The sequence below is a fragment of the Carcharodon carcharias genome, chromosome 11 (assembly GCF_017639515.1).
Source record: "Carcharodon carcharias isolate sCarCar2 chromosome 11, sCarCar2.pri, whole genome shotgun sequence".
Classification (NCBI taxonomy): Eukaryota; Metazoa; Chordata; class Chondrichthyes; order Lamniformes; family Lamnidae; genus Carcharodon; species Carcharodon carcharias.
The window spans coordinates 44,343,842-44,362,063 of record NC_054477.1 but is presented as its reverse complement, the minus strand read 5'-3'; the positions used below and the strand labels follow the sequence as shown (position 1 = coordinate 44,362,063).

Sequence of the window (18,222 nt, the reverse complement as noted above, 5' to 3'; positions counted from 1 at the left end):
TCAAACAGTTTGTTCCTTTTTGTATTAGTTTGTGACCTTATCATTTTGTATATCCTGACTGCTTCATTAATTTGCTGAAGTCCTATTCACCCTTGCCAATGAGCAATTTTTTCACAAGTAAAATAATGCCTGTGATTTATTATCTCTCTTTTTCCTCTTTAGAACTTGCAATTTCATCCATCCTTGACAGTCCCCGTTGTCCGACTGGATTTTTCCCGTGTGGCAGTCTTTCAGTCTGTATCCCGCAGTCGTCATATTGCAATAAAATTAAAGACTGTGAAAATGGAGCTGATGAGGCACATTGTGGTGATGTACTTTTGATTATCTGTAATGAATTTACATATCAGACTGTCATTTACATTGCATATAATTCTAAGTTGAGAAAAACATATTGTTGGAACAATTATTATAACCTGAAATGTTGTTACATGTTTTTTGGATCAGCTGTTTATTCAGCAGAAGTTGCCTATGCTGAAAAGTTGCAAGGCTATACAAAGTAGTAGATTTACTCAGCATAGAACAGATATGGTACTCTTTTTGTTTATCTGTGTGACAAGTGGCCCAACTGCACCTTCACCGCAGCCCCCCCCAATTTGAATCGATGCAGAACATTCTGTGAAGTCACAATTATAGAGGTATCTTTAGCTATTATACCCCTTCGCTTTTTTAAAGCCTGCATTTTCATAGTGATTTGTGAATATAGTTTTGTCCATGCACTCTTTCACAACAATGATTGCAATAATATTAAACAGCTTTAAATCTGAGCCATTGGGTGAAATTTTCCATGTCCACTGAAGATTGTGCTTGGCGGCGTGAGTGGACAATATGGTGAGAAGGCCAGAAATCAGTTTCACGGCAGCAAGAAACCAGTTTGCGATCATCTACTCCCTGCCATTGGATGCCGGGAACCTCACTGTAACACATCTGCATATCATTATAAGGCCAGCCCACCGGAATCATGCCCCCACACTAGAGAAACATCCATGGTATGCTGGGTGGGTTCTCATGGACATGGTTCTGCTGCGAAGCAGCCCTCAGAAGTTGGAAAGTCACCGTTGAGGGTCTGCTCACATCAGATTATGGTCGAGGGAGTGGAGAGGAAGGTCCAGCTGTGTTTGGGAGAGGAAGATGTACTGGGGGGGTGGGAGAAGGAAAGTCTAAGATTGACTGAGAGAGGAAGAGGTGGCAGGATGGAGTGAGGTTGAGAGGGGGGAATGAAGGTGTCAGGATGGGGTGAGGTTGGGAGGGGGGGAATGAAGGTGTTGGTGGGGGAGGTTTGCTGGGGGGAGGGAGTACGGGGGAGGAGGGGGTAACAGAGGAGAAGATGGCAACTGGGGGTGTAGGTGTAAGAGGGGGTGGAAGGTGTAAGGGAAGGAATTCAGAGGGGGAAAGGAGTACGGAGAGAGGAGGGAATCCTGGGGGAGGAGGAACGAGTGCAGAGAGGGAAGGGAATCCTGGAGGAGGACGGAGTGCGGAGAGGGGAGGGAGTCCTGGAGGAGGAAGGAGTGCAGAGAGGGGAGGGTGTCCTGGAGGAGGAAGGAGTGTGGAGAGGGGAGGGAATCCTGGAGGAGGAAGGAGTGTGGAGAGGAGAGGGAGTCCTGGAGGAGGAAGGAGTGCGGCGAGGGGAGGGAGTCCTGGAGGAGGAAGGAGTGTGGAGAGGGGAGGGTGTAAGGCTGGAGGAAGAAACAAATGTATCTGAAGGAGTCAGGAAGGGGGAAGGAGTAATGCTGGAGGAATAAGTAAGGCTGGAGGAAGAAATAAGGCTGGAGCAAAGAGTCAGGAAGGGGGACGGACTAAGCGGGGATGGATTCCGGCAGGGTGTAGGGGTGGGGGGTGGGAAGGACCAAGGACAGGGAGTCCAGGTAGGGAAAGGGTTTCAAGGGGTAAAGGGGTTCCAAAGGGGGGGGGCGGTAGGGGTCCAGAGGGGGAAGGGGTCCATCCAGAGGAAGCGATGTCCAAGTGAACGTGCAAGGGAGTCCATGACTGCCTTTTGGGGAGTGAACTGAGTGTGGGCTTGGAACGGCGGATTGGTGAGAATGACTGAGGGCAGAGTGAGGTGGTAGGGTGGGAGTGTGAGTGTTTGACAGTATTGGTAGAAGATGCAGCGAGGGTGGTTGGTGGGGATTCAGAAGCAGACACGGACCCTGGGGGTGAGAAGGAGGAGGTCAAGGAGGTGAATGTGGAAAAGGGTGCGATTTTTGGCAAGGAAGGGAACGTGCATGTTCACCTGGACATTGCCGAAGGAAAGGGGTTGTGGCTGGTAGGTCACAGAGGGGAAGTGGAAAGTGTTGTTGGGGAGTCAACAGTGATGGGGGAAAGGAAATGGGTGACTGAGGGAGGAGAAAAGACGGGGGAGCTTACAAAAAAGCGAATCAAGACCATGCTGTCTAAATCGAAAGTAAAATGACAGTCTTGGTGGGCGAGATCAGGTGCTGCATGGGTTTGTGGTCACTGGGTGGGCAGAGATGCAGCTCAGATGGACACCATCAAACCCCAACAGGCAGCATTGAAAATGCTCAGGATATTGAAGCGAATGTGATATGTGAAGGATCTACGTGCATGGGAGAGTGCTTGCACGAGGCTCCTAAAGGCCCTGCCACACACACACTTCTCCCTCCAGAATCACTCGTTGGCCAGCAGCTCTGTTTGTGGATGAGGTTGAGGGGCTCAAAGGCAAAGGGGACTTGGAGGGAGCAGAAAGCCTCTGAGATTCCTGAGTGGATGACCCAGGGGTGTCCAGCTGCCACTCCTTCTCCCTTCAGGTGCCCAAGGGGCCCAACCTGACTACTTGAGGGGAAGGAACACCTGGAGGGATGTCAAGGTGCCCCGTTTCCCTCTCGCCTTGCCGCTGCAGGAACCCACCCATGGCTCCCGTGATGCAGTGCAGGGTCTCCATGGTGTCCACCATCCTCCCCATGGAGACCTCCAAACATGCACATGTGGGCACCATTTCATCAGAGAGCAAACGACACACTCCTCCAACTCACGTGCCACTCTGTTGAGGGCTTCCAAAAGCTCTGCATGATTTTTCCCCGCCTTCTGCTGACCCTTCACGATGAGTTGTAAGACCAAATCCAGAGGCTTGTCATCTGACTCAGACCTCACAGATGCCTCTTCCCCAGCAGTCCTCCAAGTGCTGTGGAGCTCGGCTGAACCTGCCTCCTCCTGCTGCAGACATGTGTCTGTGCTGTAACCACCAGACTGTGAACCCAAGCCTGCTCTAGATCTAGGTCCCACCAAGATGTGTGACTCTGCGCTGTTGCAGGTTGTGCGTAAGTGCTGTGACGGGTTTTCCAGACTGCTTATTTCCAGCTCTTCACTGGAGGAGGTGTCCTCTTGGCTGCAGGTGAAGACCTGGATGGAGCTGAGGGACTGGCTGGCTAAGGGAGTTGGTCGCTTGGCAGAGCTCCCTGTGAACCAAAATAGAGATAATTAGTGCATGGCAGCAGAGTCAAAGGGCAGAATTTTTACCACGGTGGGAGCACACACTTCCAACCCGCTTGAGCGTAAAATGACGTGCGTTGATGTCAGGCAAACATCCCGATGTCAGCGCGCAGTCACACAGCATGCCCGCCGACAATTAAAAGGCCCAGTAAGGCCATTAACAAGGCCATTGAAAGAAATTTTTTGCTGCCAGTTGGCAGGCAGGCAAAAAGACCAAGCGGCCTTTGCATCTTTTTGGAAACCTCATCCATGGGCAGGATGAAGTTAAGACCATAAGACCATAAAATATAGGAGCAGAAGTAGGCCATTCAGCCCATCGAGTCTGCTCCGTCATTCAATGAGATCATAGTTGATAAGATAATCCTCAGCTCCACTTTCCTGCCTTTTCCCCTTAACCCTTGATTCCCTTACGGATTAAAAATCTGTCTATCTCAGCCTTGAATGTACTTAACGACCCAGCCTCTACAGCCCTCTGCAGTAAAGAATTCAACAGATTGACTACCCTCTGAAAGAAGAAATTCCTCCTCATCTCTGTTTCAAATGGGCACCCCCTTAGTCTGAGATTATGTCCTCTGGTCCTAGACTCTCCCACAAGGGGAAACAACCTCTTAGCATCTACCCTGTCAAGCCCTCTAAGAATCTTACATGTTTCAATAAGGTCACCTCTCATTCTTCTAAACTCTAAAGAGTACAGGTCCAACCTACTCAACCTCTCCTCATAAGAAAATCCCTCCATACCCAGGATCAACCTAGTGAACCTTCTCTAGACTGCCTCCAATGCCAGTATATTTTTCCTTAAATAAGGGGACCAAAATTGTTCACAGTATTCTTGGTGTGGTCTAACTAGTGCCTTGTATAGTTTTAGCAAGACTTCCCTATTTTTATACTGCATTCCCTTTGAAATAAAAGTCAACATTCCATTTGCCTTCCTGCTGAACTTGCATGTTAGCTTGAGTTAACGTTTCAAGTCTGTATGGCTCTTCTTAAGAGCTGAAGGAAAGTCGAAATGTGGCGAAATATATACTGTTTAAGGGGGCGGAACAGGTGAAGCTGGATAGAAGCCAGCGATAGGTGGAGGCAAAGGAGAGATTGTGAAAGATGTCATAAACAAAAGGTCAAAGGGTTATTAATAGTGGTGGTGCTGGCTAAAGGAGGTGCTAATGGTGACATTAAGAGTGGAAAGCAGAATGTAATGATGGCCGGACCAAGGTAAGCACTCTGGAAAGTGACAGAGGGCCCTCATGGGGGTGGGGTGGGGGGAGGTGACAGTGGTGGGAAAAAAGATCGAAAAGGCTAAAAGCTGGGGATAAAACAATGAATAAAATGGAAATAAAATTTAAAAATAATAATGAAAATAAATGGAATAGATAGATAGACAGACAGACAGACAGAAAGATTAAGGAAAAGGGGTGGGTGGGATCAGAAAGGGATGGGGATGGAAGAGAGAGTTCATGGTCTGAAGTTGTTGAACTCAATGTTAAGTCCGGAAGGCTGTAAAGTGCCTAATCGGAAGATGAGATGCTGTTCCTCCAGTTTGTGTTGAGCTTCACTGGAACATTGCAGCAGGCCAAAGATGGACATGTGGGCATGTGAGCAGGATGGGATGTTGAAATGGCAAGCAACAGGAAGGTCTGGGTCATGTTGTGGACAGACCGAAGGTGCTCCGCAAAGCGGTCATCCAGTCTGCATTTGGTCTCTCCAACGTAGAGGAGACCACATTAGGAGCAGCAAGACTGCTGCATTCTGATCCCCCCCTTTTCTCTTATTCATTTTTATTTTTCATTTTTATTTATTTATTTTCCCTCTTATTTTCATTTTTTTTTAAAGTTTATTTCCATTTTATTCATCGTTTTATCCCCAGTTTTTAGCCTTTCCGATTTTTTCCCCCACCACTGTCCCCTTCCCCCACCCCACCCCCACTAGGACCATCTGTCAGTTTCCAGAGTGCTTACCATGATCCTGACATTTTCAAATTCTGCTTTCCACTCTTAATGTCACCATTAGCACCTCCTTTAGCCAGCACCACCACTATTAACAACCCTTTGCCCTTTTGTTTATGACATCTTTCGCAAACTCTCCTTTGCCTCCACCTATCGCTGGCTTCTATCCAGCTTCACCTGTTCCACCCTCCTTAAACAGTATATACTTCACTACATTTCTACTCCCCTTCTGCTCTGAAGAAGTCATACGGATGTGAAATGTTAACTCTGTCTTTCTCTCCAAAGATGCTACCAGGCCTGCTGAGTTTTTCCAGCATTTTTTGTTTTTGTTTTAGATTTCCAGCATCTGCAGTATTTTGTCTTTATCTTGTATGTTAGCTTTTTGGGATTCATGCACAAGGACTGCCAAATCCCTCTGTGCTGCAACCTTCTGCAGTCTTTCTCCATTTAAATAATATTCAGCTCCTCTATTCTTCCTGCCAAAGTATATAACCTCACATTTTCCCACGTTATACTCCATCTGCCAAGTTTTTGCCCACTGACTTAACCTGTCTGTATCCCTCAGTAGATTCTTTGTGTCATCCTCACTACTTGCCTTCCCACCTATTTTTGTGTCATCTGCAAACTTGGCGATAATACATTCACTTGCCTCATCTAAGTCATTAATATATATTGTAAATAATTGAGGCCTCAATACTGATCCCTGTGGCACTCCACTAGTTACAGTTTGCCATCCCGAAAATGCCCCTCTTATCCCAACTCTCTGTCTTCTATAAGTTAGCTACTCCTCTATCCATGCTAATATACTACCCCCAACACCATGGGCTCTTATCTTACTAAGTAGCCTTATGTGTGGTACCTTATCGAACGTCTTTTGGAAATCCAAATATATTACATCTACTGGCTCTCCTTTAGCTATCTGCTTGTTACCTCCTCAAAGAATTTTAATACATTTGTTATGATATTTCCAACATCAAATAAAAATAAAATAAAATAAAACTTTTCAAATTTCAATTACAATATGGCCCTACTCATGTGACATTTTTAACATCTTTATTTTTTATTTTGAAAACTGTTCATCTCCCTAAGGCAGCTCTGTGCCTCAGGGAGATTTTCAAGCGCACACTTGCGCTCGCCCTCCTCCCCTGCCCGCACAGGCAACACTGGGCATTGCTGCTCGTGGTTCACGCTGGGCAGGCCTTAATTGGCTCACCAGTGTGAAATTGCTGTCCAGCCCCAATCACGGGCAGCAGTCGGCTTTCCGACTGCCCCCGCCGAGCCTGCCCCACAAGGGCAAAATTCTGCCCAAAAGCAGGAGAGGGAGCACTCATATTTGCATTGAGAGAGGGATGATGTAGTGCAGGATCCTCACAAGGATGTTCGCCGCTAACCTCACCGTCACTGCAGCCCTGATCGAAATCCTCATCAGTCAGTGCGATGGCACACTCCTCAAAGTGAGTGAGGGGCCTAATGTAGACCACTCCACTCCCGGTCTTGGACCTATCCCTGCTGATGTGAGCCAGCTTTACCTGCATGAAAACAGCTGGAGAGAGTGTGTGCAGAATGCATGACACTGCAAGGAATGTGCTGGACAGGATGAGAACATGAGCTCCAGAGGATATGAGCCTGATGGAGATTTGAGGGTGTGTGTGAGAGTTAGTGGTGTTGTCCCTTGAGGTATGAGATCCCTGTGGATGTTTGATGGATTTGTAAGTGTGTGAGTTGAGAAAGATGAGAAGGGTACTTACCCTGGCGGAACAAATGAGACCATTCAAGCTGTAGTGGCACTGTGTGGCTATCCTCTTTTGCAAGGCATTGGCGCTGACCTCCACTGCCACTGCCTCATGCTGGGTTGGTGATACAGCTGCCCATCCTGTGGCCAGAGCGGGGCTAGAGGACATCACGGTGGGCCTCCATGGTGTTCAAAAGGCGCTCAAGGGACGTATCACTGAAGCAGGGGGCTACAGTCTTTTTGCCTTTTGGGGCCATCCTGTCCTGGTTGTCCTGGGCTGGAAGCATTGAGGTGAGCGCGCGACTGCACTTTAAATGTCACACCCAGCGTGATGGAGCGGCGGGTTGATGTCATGGCAAGCAAATGAGGGCCCACCTGCTGTGGAAATGGTGTGCTTCCCAGGAATGCATAATTAATGCAGTGGGTTTGGGATGATACAGCAGGAAAAGCCACCATTGCGGCCGACGGGTAAAACATCGTTTTACCTACTGCACTTAGAGCAAATCTGGGACAATTCAGCCTATTATCTCCAGAATTTTAGATTAATTTCTAAATGCTATTGAAGAATTAGCTTCTATTGGGACTCAGAATTGATTTCATAAAGGGAATGGTAGCTTCCATATTGCATCATCAGAGGTGATTCCCCGTGTATTGTAAACTGAAAAACATAATGGGCCAGACTAACCATGGAGTGACAATAACCATCACATTGCCACAACAATACTTTTTACTTACCTTAGTCTGGAGCTACACATTCCTCACCCAGACTTCCAAACCAGGCCTGGTGGCAAATGTGCAGCGTGGATGCGTATGGAGGCCTTCAGTACAGTGCAGGATCGATGGGGCAGGTGAAGCCATGTTCCCTTGGCCCAACACTAGTTGCCATAAATCAGATAATATTAAGTTTGAGAAGCCAGAGAGAAGGGGGATAGGGGGCTGGGGTTTGGGAGGGTGCAGGCAGTGGGGAAAGATGGAGTTGGGAGGCTAGTTTGGGGGGCGGGGTGAAGGGTGGTTTGGAGGTTAGACAGGGTTGGGTTTCAGGAAGTAGTCAGGGGGTGGGGGGCGTTGGTTGGGGTGCAGGAAGGTAGTCAGGGGGTTGGAAGGGTAGAAGGGAATGGGAAGAATAGTCAGAAAGTGGGGAGGGTAGTTGAGGGGGTGGGAGAGTAAGTCGGGGAGTCGGGAGGGAAGTTGGAGGTTCGGGAGGATAGTCAGGGGGTGGGGAGGGTAGTCGGAGGCTGTGAGTAATCGGGGGCGGGTGGGTCAGTACCATAGTTACCCAGGAGATAGAAATGGTTTTAATCCTTCTAACTTTTCCTGGGTAACCATTCTGCTAAGAGATTCGGAACTATGTGAAGTCTGTGATTTAAATCAGCATATTGGATAGTTCCAGGTGCAGGGTAATTGCCCATCAGGAGTTTAAACCTCCTGGGCCATTCACACGCAATCCTTGCATGGGGACTTCTGAGGGAACCCTAGTGCATCTTCCAGGATACGACCTTCCAAGAAACGGAACTTTTTATTTTACCATGAACAAATGAACATTAATTTAAAGCATGGTCATTGTATGCCAGTCAAAATGGTTTTCTGAAATGTTTACAAGTGAATTATGTATGGAAAAAAAACTACTAAGTGTATTTTTCCATATCATAGCTGGTGTATTTTTGATTGCAATTCAACACTGAAACACTTTTGAAGTCTTCCCATGTATTCTGACACAATGGGCGGAATTCTCCCATCCCGCCCGCAGTGGGTTTTGTGACAGGTGGGAGTAGAGATTCCAGCGGGAGGCAAAAAATCAGATTCCCGCCATCACAAAAACAATTCGCAATTCTCCCAATGGTGTTTTCATGGCAGTTCAGTTATCCCACCGACTAGTGGCGCAAATTCCATTTTGCATTCATTAGCATATCATGAATGCTCGTTAAAACAGCTGCTCACCAGAATCTTGTCAGGCCTTCCAACCTTGCGTTACACCAGCAGAAAATTATGTTAGTGTCAAACCCATTTGAAAAGAGGTGAGATGGCGGCTTGCACTAGACGGACCTCAGTTCACTGGTAACTTGGAGGTGAGTAGAACATACCTGCCATAGCGCTGCTTTGATCTTGTTATGATGAATGCCGCTCTGCTGGGGCTGTAGGGTTGGACTGCTTCTTCTCTTTGCTTTCATTGTCCCGAGGAGCATCACTGTGCTGTGGCATTCATGCAGGCCTCCACTTTCAGAGATTAGCAGTAGTGGGCTGTGAGGCAAGGGTCAGGCTGACAAACACAAGGGGGGGCAACGGGGAGGGATGGCTGTGGAATGGCAGCCAGGGGGAAGGACGAATATTAGGGGGGCATTTCTGGGGTCTTCCTCTAACCTCTTGTTGCTTCCAGAGTGAGCAGGAGTCTGCCTAGAAACGAGGAAGACCTCCTTGCGATGAAAGTCACTTAAAGCCAATAGCTTCATCAGAACTGTTAAAGGGCTTCTCGGAACTCAGTGGCTATATACCACAGTTGCTGCATCTCAAGAGTAACACAAGAGTTACAGGAATGTAGAATTTGGAAATGCAGGCAATAGTGAAGGAGGCACAGCTGTATCATATATGGCATTCCATCAATGAGGGCCTGAGACGTGTTCACCAGATTTGATGCTCCTACCCACCCACCCACCCACCCAAAGGGCATTCACTTATTGACCATTAGCAGCTGGTTGTCATTCATATGCCACGTCAGAGATTGGAGCACAGTGCTAGGTTGAGTCAATCATCTCAATTAAACCTTAGCATCCCACACAGGGATCAAGATGTTACATATCTTCAATGCCATCTTGGTCACTTCGATGTGTGTTAGTGTCTCAGGGACAAGGTGACATCAGTCACCATGCAAGTAGGGCAGGAAAATCTATGGACCCTTACCGTCTCCAAATGTGTCATCTTCCGAGCTTCGCTTTCTTGCCCCTTGAATCATTAATTTCTTCAATGTTTCCTTTCAGGGAGAAGGCAAAAGCAGATATGGGTCCAGGGCTCAATGCTGTCTTTGTCAGGGTCCTAATGCAATGGAGGAGGTGGAGGTGACTCCGCATGCAGCTCCAGCAGGAGGGATATGGTCAAGCGGAGCCACAGTACGAACAGGAAGGTCAGGAGGAGAGACCCAGACAACAGGGGCAACTCGCCAGACCTAGGGTTTATCATCCAAGAGTATCCTACTTACAAATGAGTGAAAGGCAATGCTGTGCACGTCTGCGCTTGTCCCGATATCTGGTACATCACATATACCACATTCTTCATGAAGACTTGACGCCACATGGAGTTCGAGGGTATCCCCTGCCAGTGGCTTTGAAGGTGCCCATTGTACTCAATATCTTGGCCTCTGATTCTTTCCAAGGATCAACAAGGGACCTGTGCAGCATCTTTCAGTCCGCAACACATTGATGCATAGAGGAGTTAATAGATGTCCTTTACAGGAAGGCCCATCATTATATCAGGTTTGCTCTGGATGAAGATAGCCAGGCTGTGAGATTCATCAGCTTCGCCATCACCTCAGGCTTCTCTAGAGTGCAGGGTGCAATAGACTGCACCCATATGGCTATATGGACTCCATGGCAGCAGCCCCTAATGTTTATAAACTACAAGGGCTATCATTCCATCAATGTACAGCTGGTGCGTGATCATCAGAAGCACATACTGCATGTTTGTGCATGGTACCCTGGGAGTTGCCATGACTCCTACATCCTGAGTCACTTCCAGGTGCCTGAGATTTTTGAGAGGCCATTACGTCTGCAAGGATGACTGTTTGGGGATAAGCAGCACCCACTGAAGGACAGGCTGCTGACACCGGTGTTTCGCCCTCAGAGTCGTTCCAAGGAGAGGTACAACACTGCTCACAGCTCCACATGCTCCTTATAGAACAGACCATAGGGCTTCTGAAGATGCACTTCAGATGCTTGGACTGCTCAGATGACTCACTTCAATACACTCCCAATAGGGTTTCCCGCATCATCACAGTGTGTTGTGCCCTTCACAATCTGGCAATGCAAAGAGGTGAACCCCTGCCAGAGAATGAACTGGAGGAGGATGAGAGCTCATCAGAGGATGAAGGCCCAGGAACCTCAGGAGGCTGCTTGAGGGTCAATATAAGCACGATCACACCATGGAGTAAGGAAGACATGGGAGACATGCCCTTGATACATTAGTTGCTGACAGGCTCCAGGAAGAATAAAGTTAAATGAGGGATATGGCCACATCTCTCCTAGCCCTCAATGCTATTTACTTTCACCTTGGGATGTCCAGCCATTTGCAGCAAGAATGAGTCCCACATTCACATTTGCGTGTTCTGGCATCATGAATCGCCAGGCCGTGGTCTTTGTGGGGCCCTGTGAGTGAGCTCACTCTGGGAACTGAAAGTCTACTTAGGAACAAGAGTGATGTAAGAGAAGACTTGAAGTCTTCGCCGCCATCTAATGATGCAGACACTGCTGCGACTGAGATGTGGACACGCCCAGGGATCTCCTCCTCCTGTCCATGCCTGAGGAGTCACACATGCCGCTAAAGTATCAATGCTGATGAGCTGCCTCACTCAGTGGTGTTCTTTGAGGTACTTACATCACACATTTCCAATAAAGATTTAAACACATCTCCCTGACATCACACAAGGGTGCAGATACTAGTTCAACTGAGGTTGACATCACAGAAATGTGAATCTCACAGTGGGACACTGTCACTGAGAGGGAGGAAGGCTGAACCTCAAAATAAGAGGATTCCAAAGTACAAAATTACAACACCTTCAGTTGACAGGAACATTCATATAACCATCAAATGTATTCACAAAAGTGCAATTTCTTTACATGTATAGCACACCCGTGACTCAAAAGTGACATCAATTTTTCTTAACTTTCTTAACTCTATCATTACAACTGGGTGGAGCCCCAACATCCGCAGCAGTGGTGGAGGCAGCCTGCTGATTGCTACATCCTGATGTCTATGATGACTTTGGTGGACCTCCTCTGGTGGCCCAAGGCCTGGAGGGCCCCAGCCTGTTAAGGTCACCTGCTCAGGGGGTAGAAGCGCCCTCGGCAGCCTGAGAAACTGGAGCGGATGGGGGTCACAGGCAGAGATGGCGGTGAGCGACTGCACACCCTTGGATTGTCCTGAGAGGAGGCCCCCAGGGTGATCCGGCAGACGTTCATCCTCCCGTCCAACTGCTGGAGACCTGGGCTGTCCCTGCCTCTGACTGCTGCGGGGACAAATCAGTGAGCTGTTCCCCAAAAAGTGAGCTGAAGCCTAACATACAGCTGTGCCCCACCAATGTGTGTGTCTCTGAGCTGGTGGAGGGTGCGTGTGAGCGTCATGACAGTTTTTCTGGAGCTTCCTCCACGGATGAGGTCTGGGGGCTCCTGCTGGTGGTGCTGGAATGGCTTGGGTGCCTCAATGTGCTTGTGCCTAGAAAATAGAAAAGAGAGCTTCTGTTAATAAGTATGAGCTACATAAGGCCGCATGTGACTCACTGTGAACGTTAGGATTTCACGAGGTGATAGATCCATACACAGTTGTTGGACAGGCTTGTCATGATAATAGTTGATTATGGTAGTGGGCTCCAGTATTAGATATTATACGGTACTCTGTACTAGATAAGGCATCACCTGACCTGGGGGCTGAAGGTCAGATAGTACATGTTGGAGCCTGTCTTGATAGAGTACAGATACTGCAGATATGTGTTCATGTTAGGAAAATGTGTTATCAGTAAACAAAAATAAAAGTAGCTGGAAAAACCCAGCAGGTCTGACAGCATCTGTGGAGTGGAAAGCAGAGTTAACGTTTCAAGTCCGTATGACTCTTCATCAGAACTGGGTTATCAATAAAGTTAGCTCAGCTACAATGTCAGTGGTCTGTGTGCATCATTGAAACCCAAAAACAACGCAAGGCCGATCTCCCCTTCTCCACAGGGGTGATTCCTACCCTCCCCAGCCAGCCCGGCTGCAGCCTCCTCAAACTCACTGAGGGCGATGTCAATTATCCCTCCCCGGCCTGCGATCTCTCCAGCCTGTTGTGCACCAGCTTGGCCTGTATGAAGATGAAAGAAAATCATGTGATGAGAAGGGACGGCGCAGAGGTTGGGTGAGATGCATGTTCCCTGTGTGTGGTGAGCCCTCCCCAGAGGAGCTAGAGGATGGAGTGTGAGTAACATGATAGATGGGATGGTGGTGATGTGAAAGTCTCAGTGAGAGAATGAGTGTTGATATGTTCCCCCTGCTGATGACTGTGTGAGATCCCTGAAGAGAATAGCTGTTTGAGTGTGTGATACCATGACAAGAATTTGATATTGGAAGGTGTTCGAGGATGACTTACCCTGGCGGACTGGATAAGATCATTCATCCTCTTCCTGCACTGGGTGACACTTTGGGCGTGGGTGCAGCTGCATTGACTTGCTCTACGACAGCCTCGCAGTCTGGAAAGGTAAGGCTGCTGTGCTTCCTGCAGCTATCCATGGGGTAGAGCATGTGCCGTTGTTCCTGCACCCCTCTGACCAAGGCCTGGAGGGTGAAGCAGGGTGCAGACTTCGTGCTGAGGCTCTTGGCCTTTTTCTAATGTGTTGCGGACATCTCTGGAGAGAGTAAGATTGTGTATTGGACTGGCATTTGAATATGGCACCTGGATTTTCGAACCCACCAGCTGACGGCAGGAAGACGAATCAGCTCCTGACCCACCAGGTGGTTTGGAGCAAAACATGCCTCTGCATAATTAGTGAGGCTCCAAGTGCAGAATCGGGCACGAGTTGCCACCATTATGGGCACTGGGCTGGGGGCTGCCAAAACCGCTCGTCATCGCACTTTAGTTTCATTTTGGGGGAATTTCACCCAATATTTTGCAGCAAACAAATTAATGTCATTTTAAAACATTGTCATTTTATGCTATGCAAAATGATTGCAAGTGAATCAGATAAGGAATACCTTTACCATATTATAGCTGATGTGTTGGTGTATTTTAGATTACACTTCGGCACTGAAATATTTTTGAATTTTTCCTTTGTATTCTCAAATGTATGATATTCACTCCCCTCAACATTGTCTATACATTGGTGGGGCTAAGCTCTACAGATCTGACCAGACCACGTACTTTTCATTGTTGAGCCTCACTTATAACACTAGAGACCAAGGGACACAAAATATGGGCAATATGCCTGTAGTTTTCCAATACCCATTAGCGGGGTGGAAAGCAGAAAGAATATGAAGGTGCTAAAGTCACCAGTTTAATTTATTCTTCTGGTACACTCACTGGGACATTCAAACTGAATGCTTTCATCCAAATATTTACAGTAACAACAGCCCCAAACTACGGTATGAGGAAGAAGTGCATGGAATTATAATGGTACATATCGATGTAAGGCAAAATTATAGTAGAGCAGCGATTTATAGTGTATGCTTACATTGGAACTTTTTACCTTCCATGATTCTAAAGGGTTGAGAAAATCAACATTGAGAAATTCCTTTGAAATTCACTTTTAAAGCATCATAACCTTAAATTGTATTTTGAATGACCCTAATAGTTTCTTACCTTGCCTGGTTCATTATTATGTATGTATTTAAGCAAAATATTTTTTGAATATATGTTTTAAGGTTACTTATCACTAATTACCATTTCAGTCCTCTGGTCCCAACTCCCATCTTATTTCTGAGGTAATCAAATGTTGCTTTTTATTTAAATTTTAATTTTAATCTTGCGATAACAGGGTGCTACTATGTCAGCTTCAAATACTTTTTTGTGCCTAAAATTTATTGAAATGTGCTCTGCTATCCTTTTAGATGATTATACTGGCTTGTCAGATATTTTTGAAACGTTTTTTCCTGCAATTCAAAATGAAAACATAACTGAAGATTGCTGTAAGTGATTTCGTCTTGAACATCAGTTTTTTTCAAAAAATGTGTTTATCTGTTCCTTGGGTTCTGTTTTAAACCTGATAAAATTAGAATCTTATTTCAGACATTAAAGGATTAAAATTTTACCAACACATTAAAATGCCAGAAGTCAGCGAGATGGAATTTCCATTTACCAGTTCTACCTTTCTTTAACCCCATCCCTGGGGATGGGATCATTTAAGTATTCAGGCAGGCACCCACATTTGTAACAATTTAACAGAGATGTTTGACCCACTGAAGAAATGCAATTGCAGTGTGACATTCTGCCACTCCGAGAGGGAGTAGAAGAGGCTATTTGGACTGAAGAGAAGGTAAAAAGTAAATTAAGTTCTTGATTGGTGATATTTCATTGCATTATGCAGCGGGATCGATTGCTATTTGTCTTTATACATTGGGGCTACCTTCAAGCTGACATGAATCTCACTGAGCCTATAGAGGGCACTTCAGGTGAAATTCCCAGAGTAGCTTGACAAGGTAATGTGGCATGAATCCTACCTGAGGGTAAATTTGGTAAGCACTTTCCAAAGTCTGATTTATGTTTATAGAACCCTTCCATTGAACTCCATGTATCCTCAATTTAATTAAGAAAGGAATGGCAGGATGTCTACACACTATTTCAAGGGAATTAATAATTAATTAATCTATGGAATTCATTGCCAAAGATGGCTGTGGAGGCCAGGTAATTGAGTGTATTTATGACCGAGATAAATAAGTTCTTGATTGGTAAGGGGATCAAAGGTTATGGGGAGAAGGCGGTAGAATGGGGTTGAGAAACTTATCAGCCATGATTGAATGGCGGAGCAGACTCGATGGGCCAAATGGCCTAATTTCTGCTTCTATGTCTTATGGTCTTATGGAATTTTTTTTCTCTCAATGGCCACTGGGTTTCTGTTATATTTTGTTAAATCATTCTACTCAAACCACTTATAAGCACACCTTACTCTTCACTATCAGTTAGGAATTAACATGGTATGGGGCGGGATTACTGTTGCAAAGAGTTACCCTTTTCAGATGTTTTGCAGATGTCTGAAAGTAAGGTTTTGTTATGCATCGATTTTAATAGAATTTGGTGGGGTTAAGAAGTCTAATTTTAGTTTTAAATTTAGTGTAGGCAAGTTTCAGGTGTTCAATTCCATCGGGGAGTTGGCATACTGTGTAAGCCCACTGTCCGCCTGATGGAATCCATTCAATGCCCAACTACTTTTCATGGTCAAGCCTTATTTCCATATTGTCAGTAAGGTGCTGCTGCATTTTGTGCAATTCATGCATCAGAGGTGGATGAAAATCCAGTGCTTTAGGCATCATAATTTGATTTTTGTTGAGGGGTTTGAAAGAGCATCAATGCTCCTTCTGACCCCTTGGAAAATCACCTTTAAACCTTAAATTTTGTTTATGAGCATCCTGCAACAAATTAGGAAGTTTTAACATCTGGTATCCATAAGTGGTGTGTGTGCGATGCACACTTTGCCATTGGTATGTTAAAATTGTTACAATTGGCACAGGGCTCCAATTTAGCAACAACAACACGGCATCTTTAATGCAGTACAACATCTCAAGGAACTGCACAGGGGGGTAATCAGCCAAAAATTGACACTGAACCAAAGAAAGAGATTTGTGGATAGGTGACTAAAAACGTGGCTAAAGAGGTAAGTTTTAAAAAAGGTCTTCAGGGAGGAGGGAGAGATAGAAAGGTTAACAAAGGCAATTCCACAGTTTAAGGCTGAGATAGCTGAAGGCACTATTACTAATAATGGGAGAAAATGAAAAGGGAAATACACAAGAGGCCAGAATTGGAGAATGACGAGTTCATGGAGGGCTGTAGGCTCGAGTAGGTTAAGGAGGGGTGGGGGGGGTGAAGGCTATGGATGAAACTGAACATGAAAAGGAGAATTTTAAAATTAAATAAAGCTTCTGCCTGTTTTAAGTGGGAGCTGGCTATCCATTTCAAGATCCTCGTGAAAACCGAGTTAGGTCAGCCTCAAGAATCACCTCAAGGCAAGGCAGTTTGTGGGTGTATTTTTTAAATTGTTGAATATCCTGAATATACAAGGGCAGAAGGGAGACAAAAATAATCCCTTGTAAGTTTTGGTTGAATAGGACCACACTGAATATCTAAACCCTAGTCAGCCTGGACCTTTTGTGTGTTAATCTTAATATGCAAAAAATAAATCATAGCAATTGTACAAAAGTTATTAAGAATTATTTTGCATATTATCAGATGTGATATATACTTGTTTTACAGCACTTCAGGACTACCCACAGAAGTGTGATTGCCGGGAAACAGAATTGGAATGTGTAGATGTGAATCTACGCTATGTGCCACAGGTTTCAGCAAATGTGACCTTGCTGTAAGAAAATCCGTTATTTCCATTAATTCCATTGTTTAAGTTTATCTTTTAATATCAATGAAAATTCTTCATATACAATACAACCCTTAAAATGTGGAATTTCTGTTTATAAAATATTAAAAACTTGTGGCTTATTTATTCATTCATGAGATATGGGTGTCATTGGCTAGACCAGCATTTATTGACCATCCCTAATTGCCCTTGAGAAGGTGGTGGTGAGCTTTCTTTCTTGAACCTCTGCATCCTTGGGCAGAATTTTCCCCCCCGTTGAGGGGAAGTTCAGGAACGGGCGGGTGAGGATGTGCCTCCGATCAGCGCCTCCAATTGGGGGCGCGCTGCCATCTTATGTGGGCGGGTCAATTAAGGCCTGCCCAACGTGATATCTACCGGGAAGCGCTATGTGCTCCCTGTGTGGGTGGTTGGGGGAGGGGAGATTCCCTAAGCCGAGAGTGCTACCTCAGGGAGATTGGCGCCAAATTCAAAAATGTTAAATATGGAAAAGTGTTGGTGGAGCTGCATTCATCCATACAAATAAGGAATATTCCATCACACTCCTGACTTGTGCCGTGTAGATGTGGACAGGTTTTGGGAAGTCAGGAGGTTAGTTACTCACTGCACAATTCTCAGCCTCACTTCTGACGTTATGATAGAGAGAAGATCATTGATGAAGCAAGCTGAAGATGGTTGGGCCTAGGACACTACCCTGAGGAACTCCTGCAGTGATGTCCTGGGACTGAGATGATTGACTTCCAAAAACCACAACCATTTTCCTTTGTGTTGGGTATGACTCCAACCTGTGGAAAATTTTCTTTCTGACTCCTATCGATTCTAGTTTTGCTAGGGCTCCTTGATGTCACACTCAATCA

General features: G+C 46.0%; 1 protein-coding gene across 1 annotated transcript in view; it reads left to right on the top strand.

Annotated features, from left to right (window-relative positions):
* The window catches only part of rxfp2b (relaxin family peptide receptor 2b), a 192,897-nt gene that overhangs the window by 5,584 nt on the left and 169,091 nt on the right, over positions 1 to 18,222 (top strand). The window contains exons 2-4 of the mRNA XM_041198672.1: positions 163 to 306; positions 14,895 to 14,972; positions 17,251 to 17,356. Coding sequence (XP_041054606.1) covers positions 163 to 306; positions 14,895 to 14,972; positions 17,251 to 17,356 — 328 coding nt within the window. The remainder of the gene's footprint in view (positions 1 to 162; positions 307 to 14,894; positions 14,973 to 17,250; positions 17,357 to 18,222) is intronic.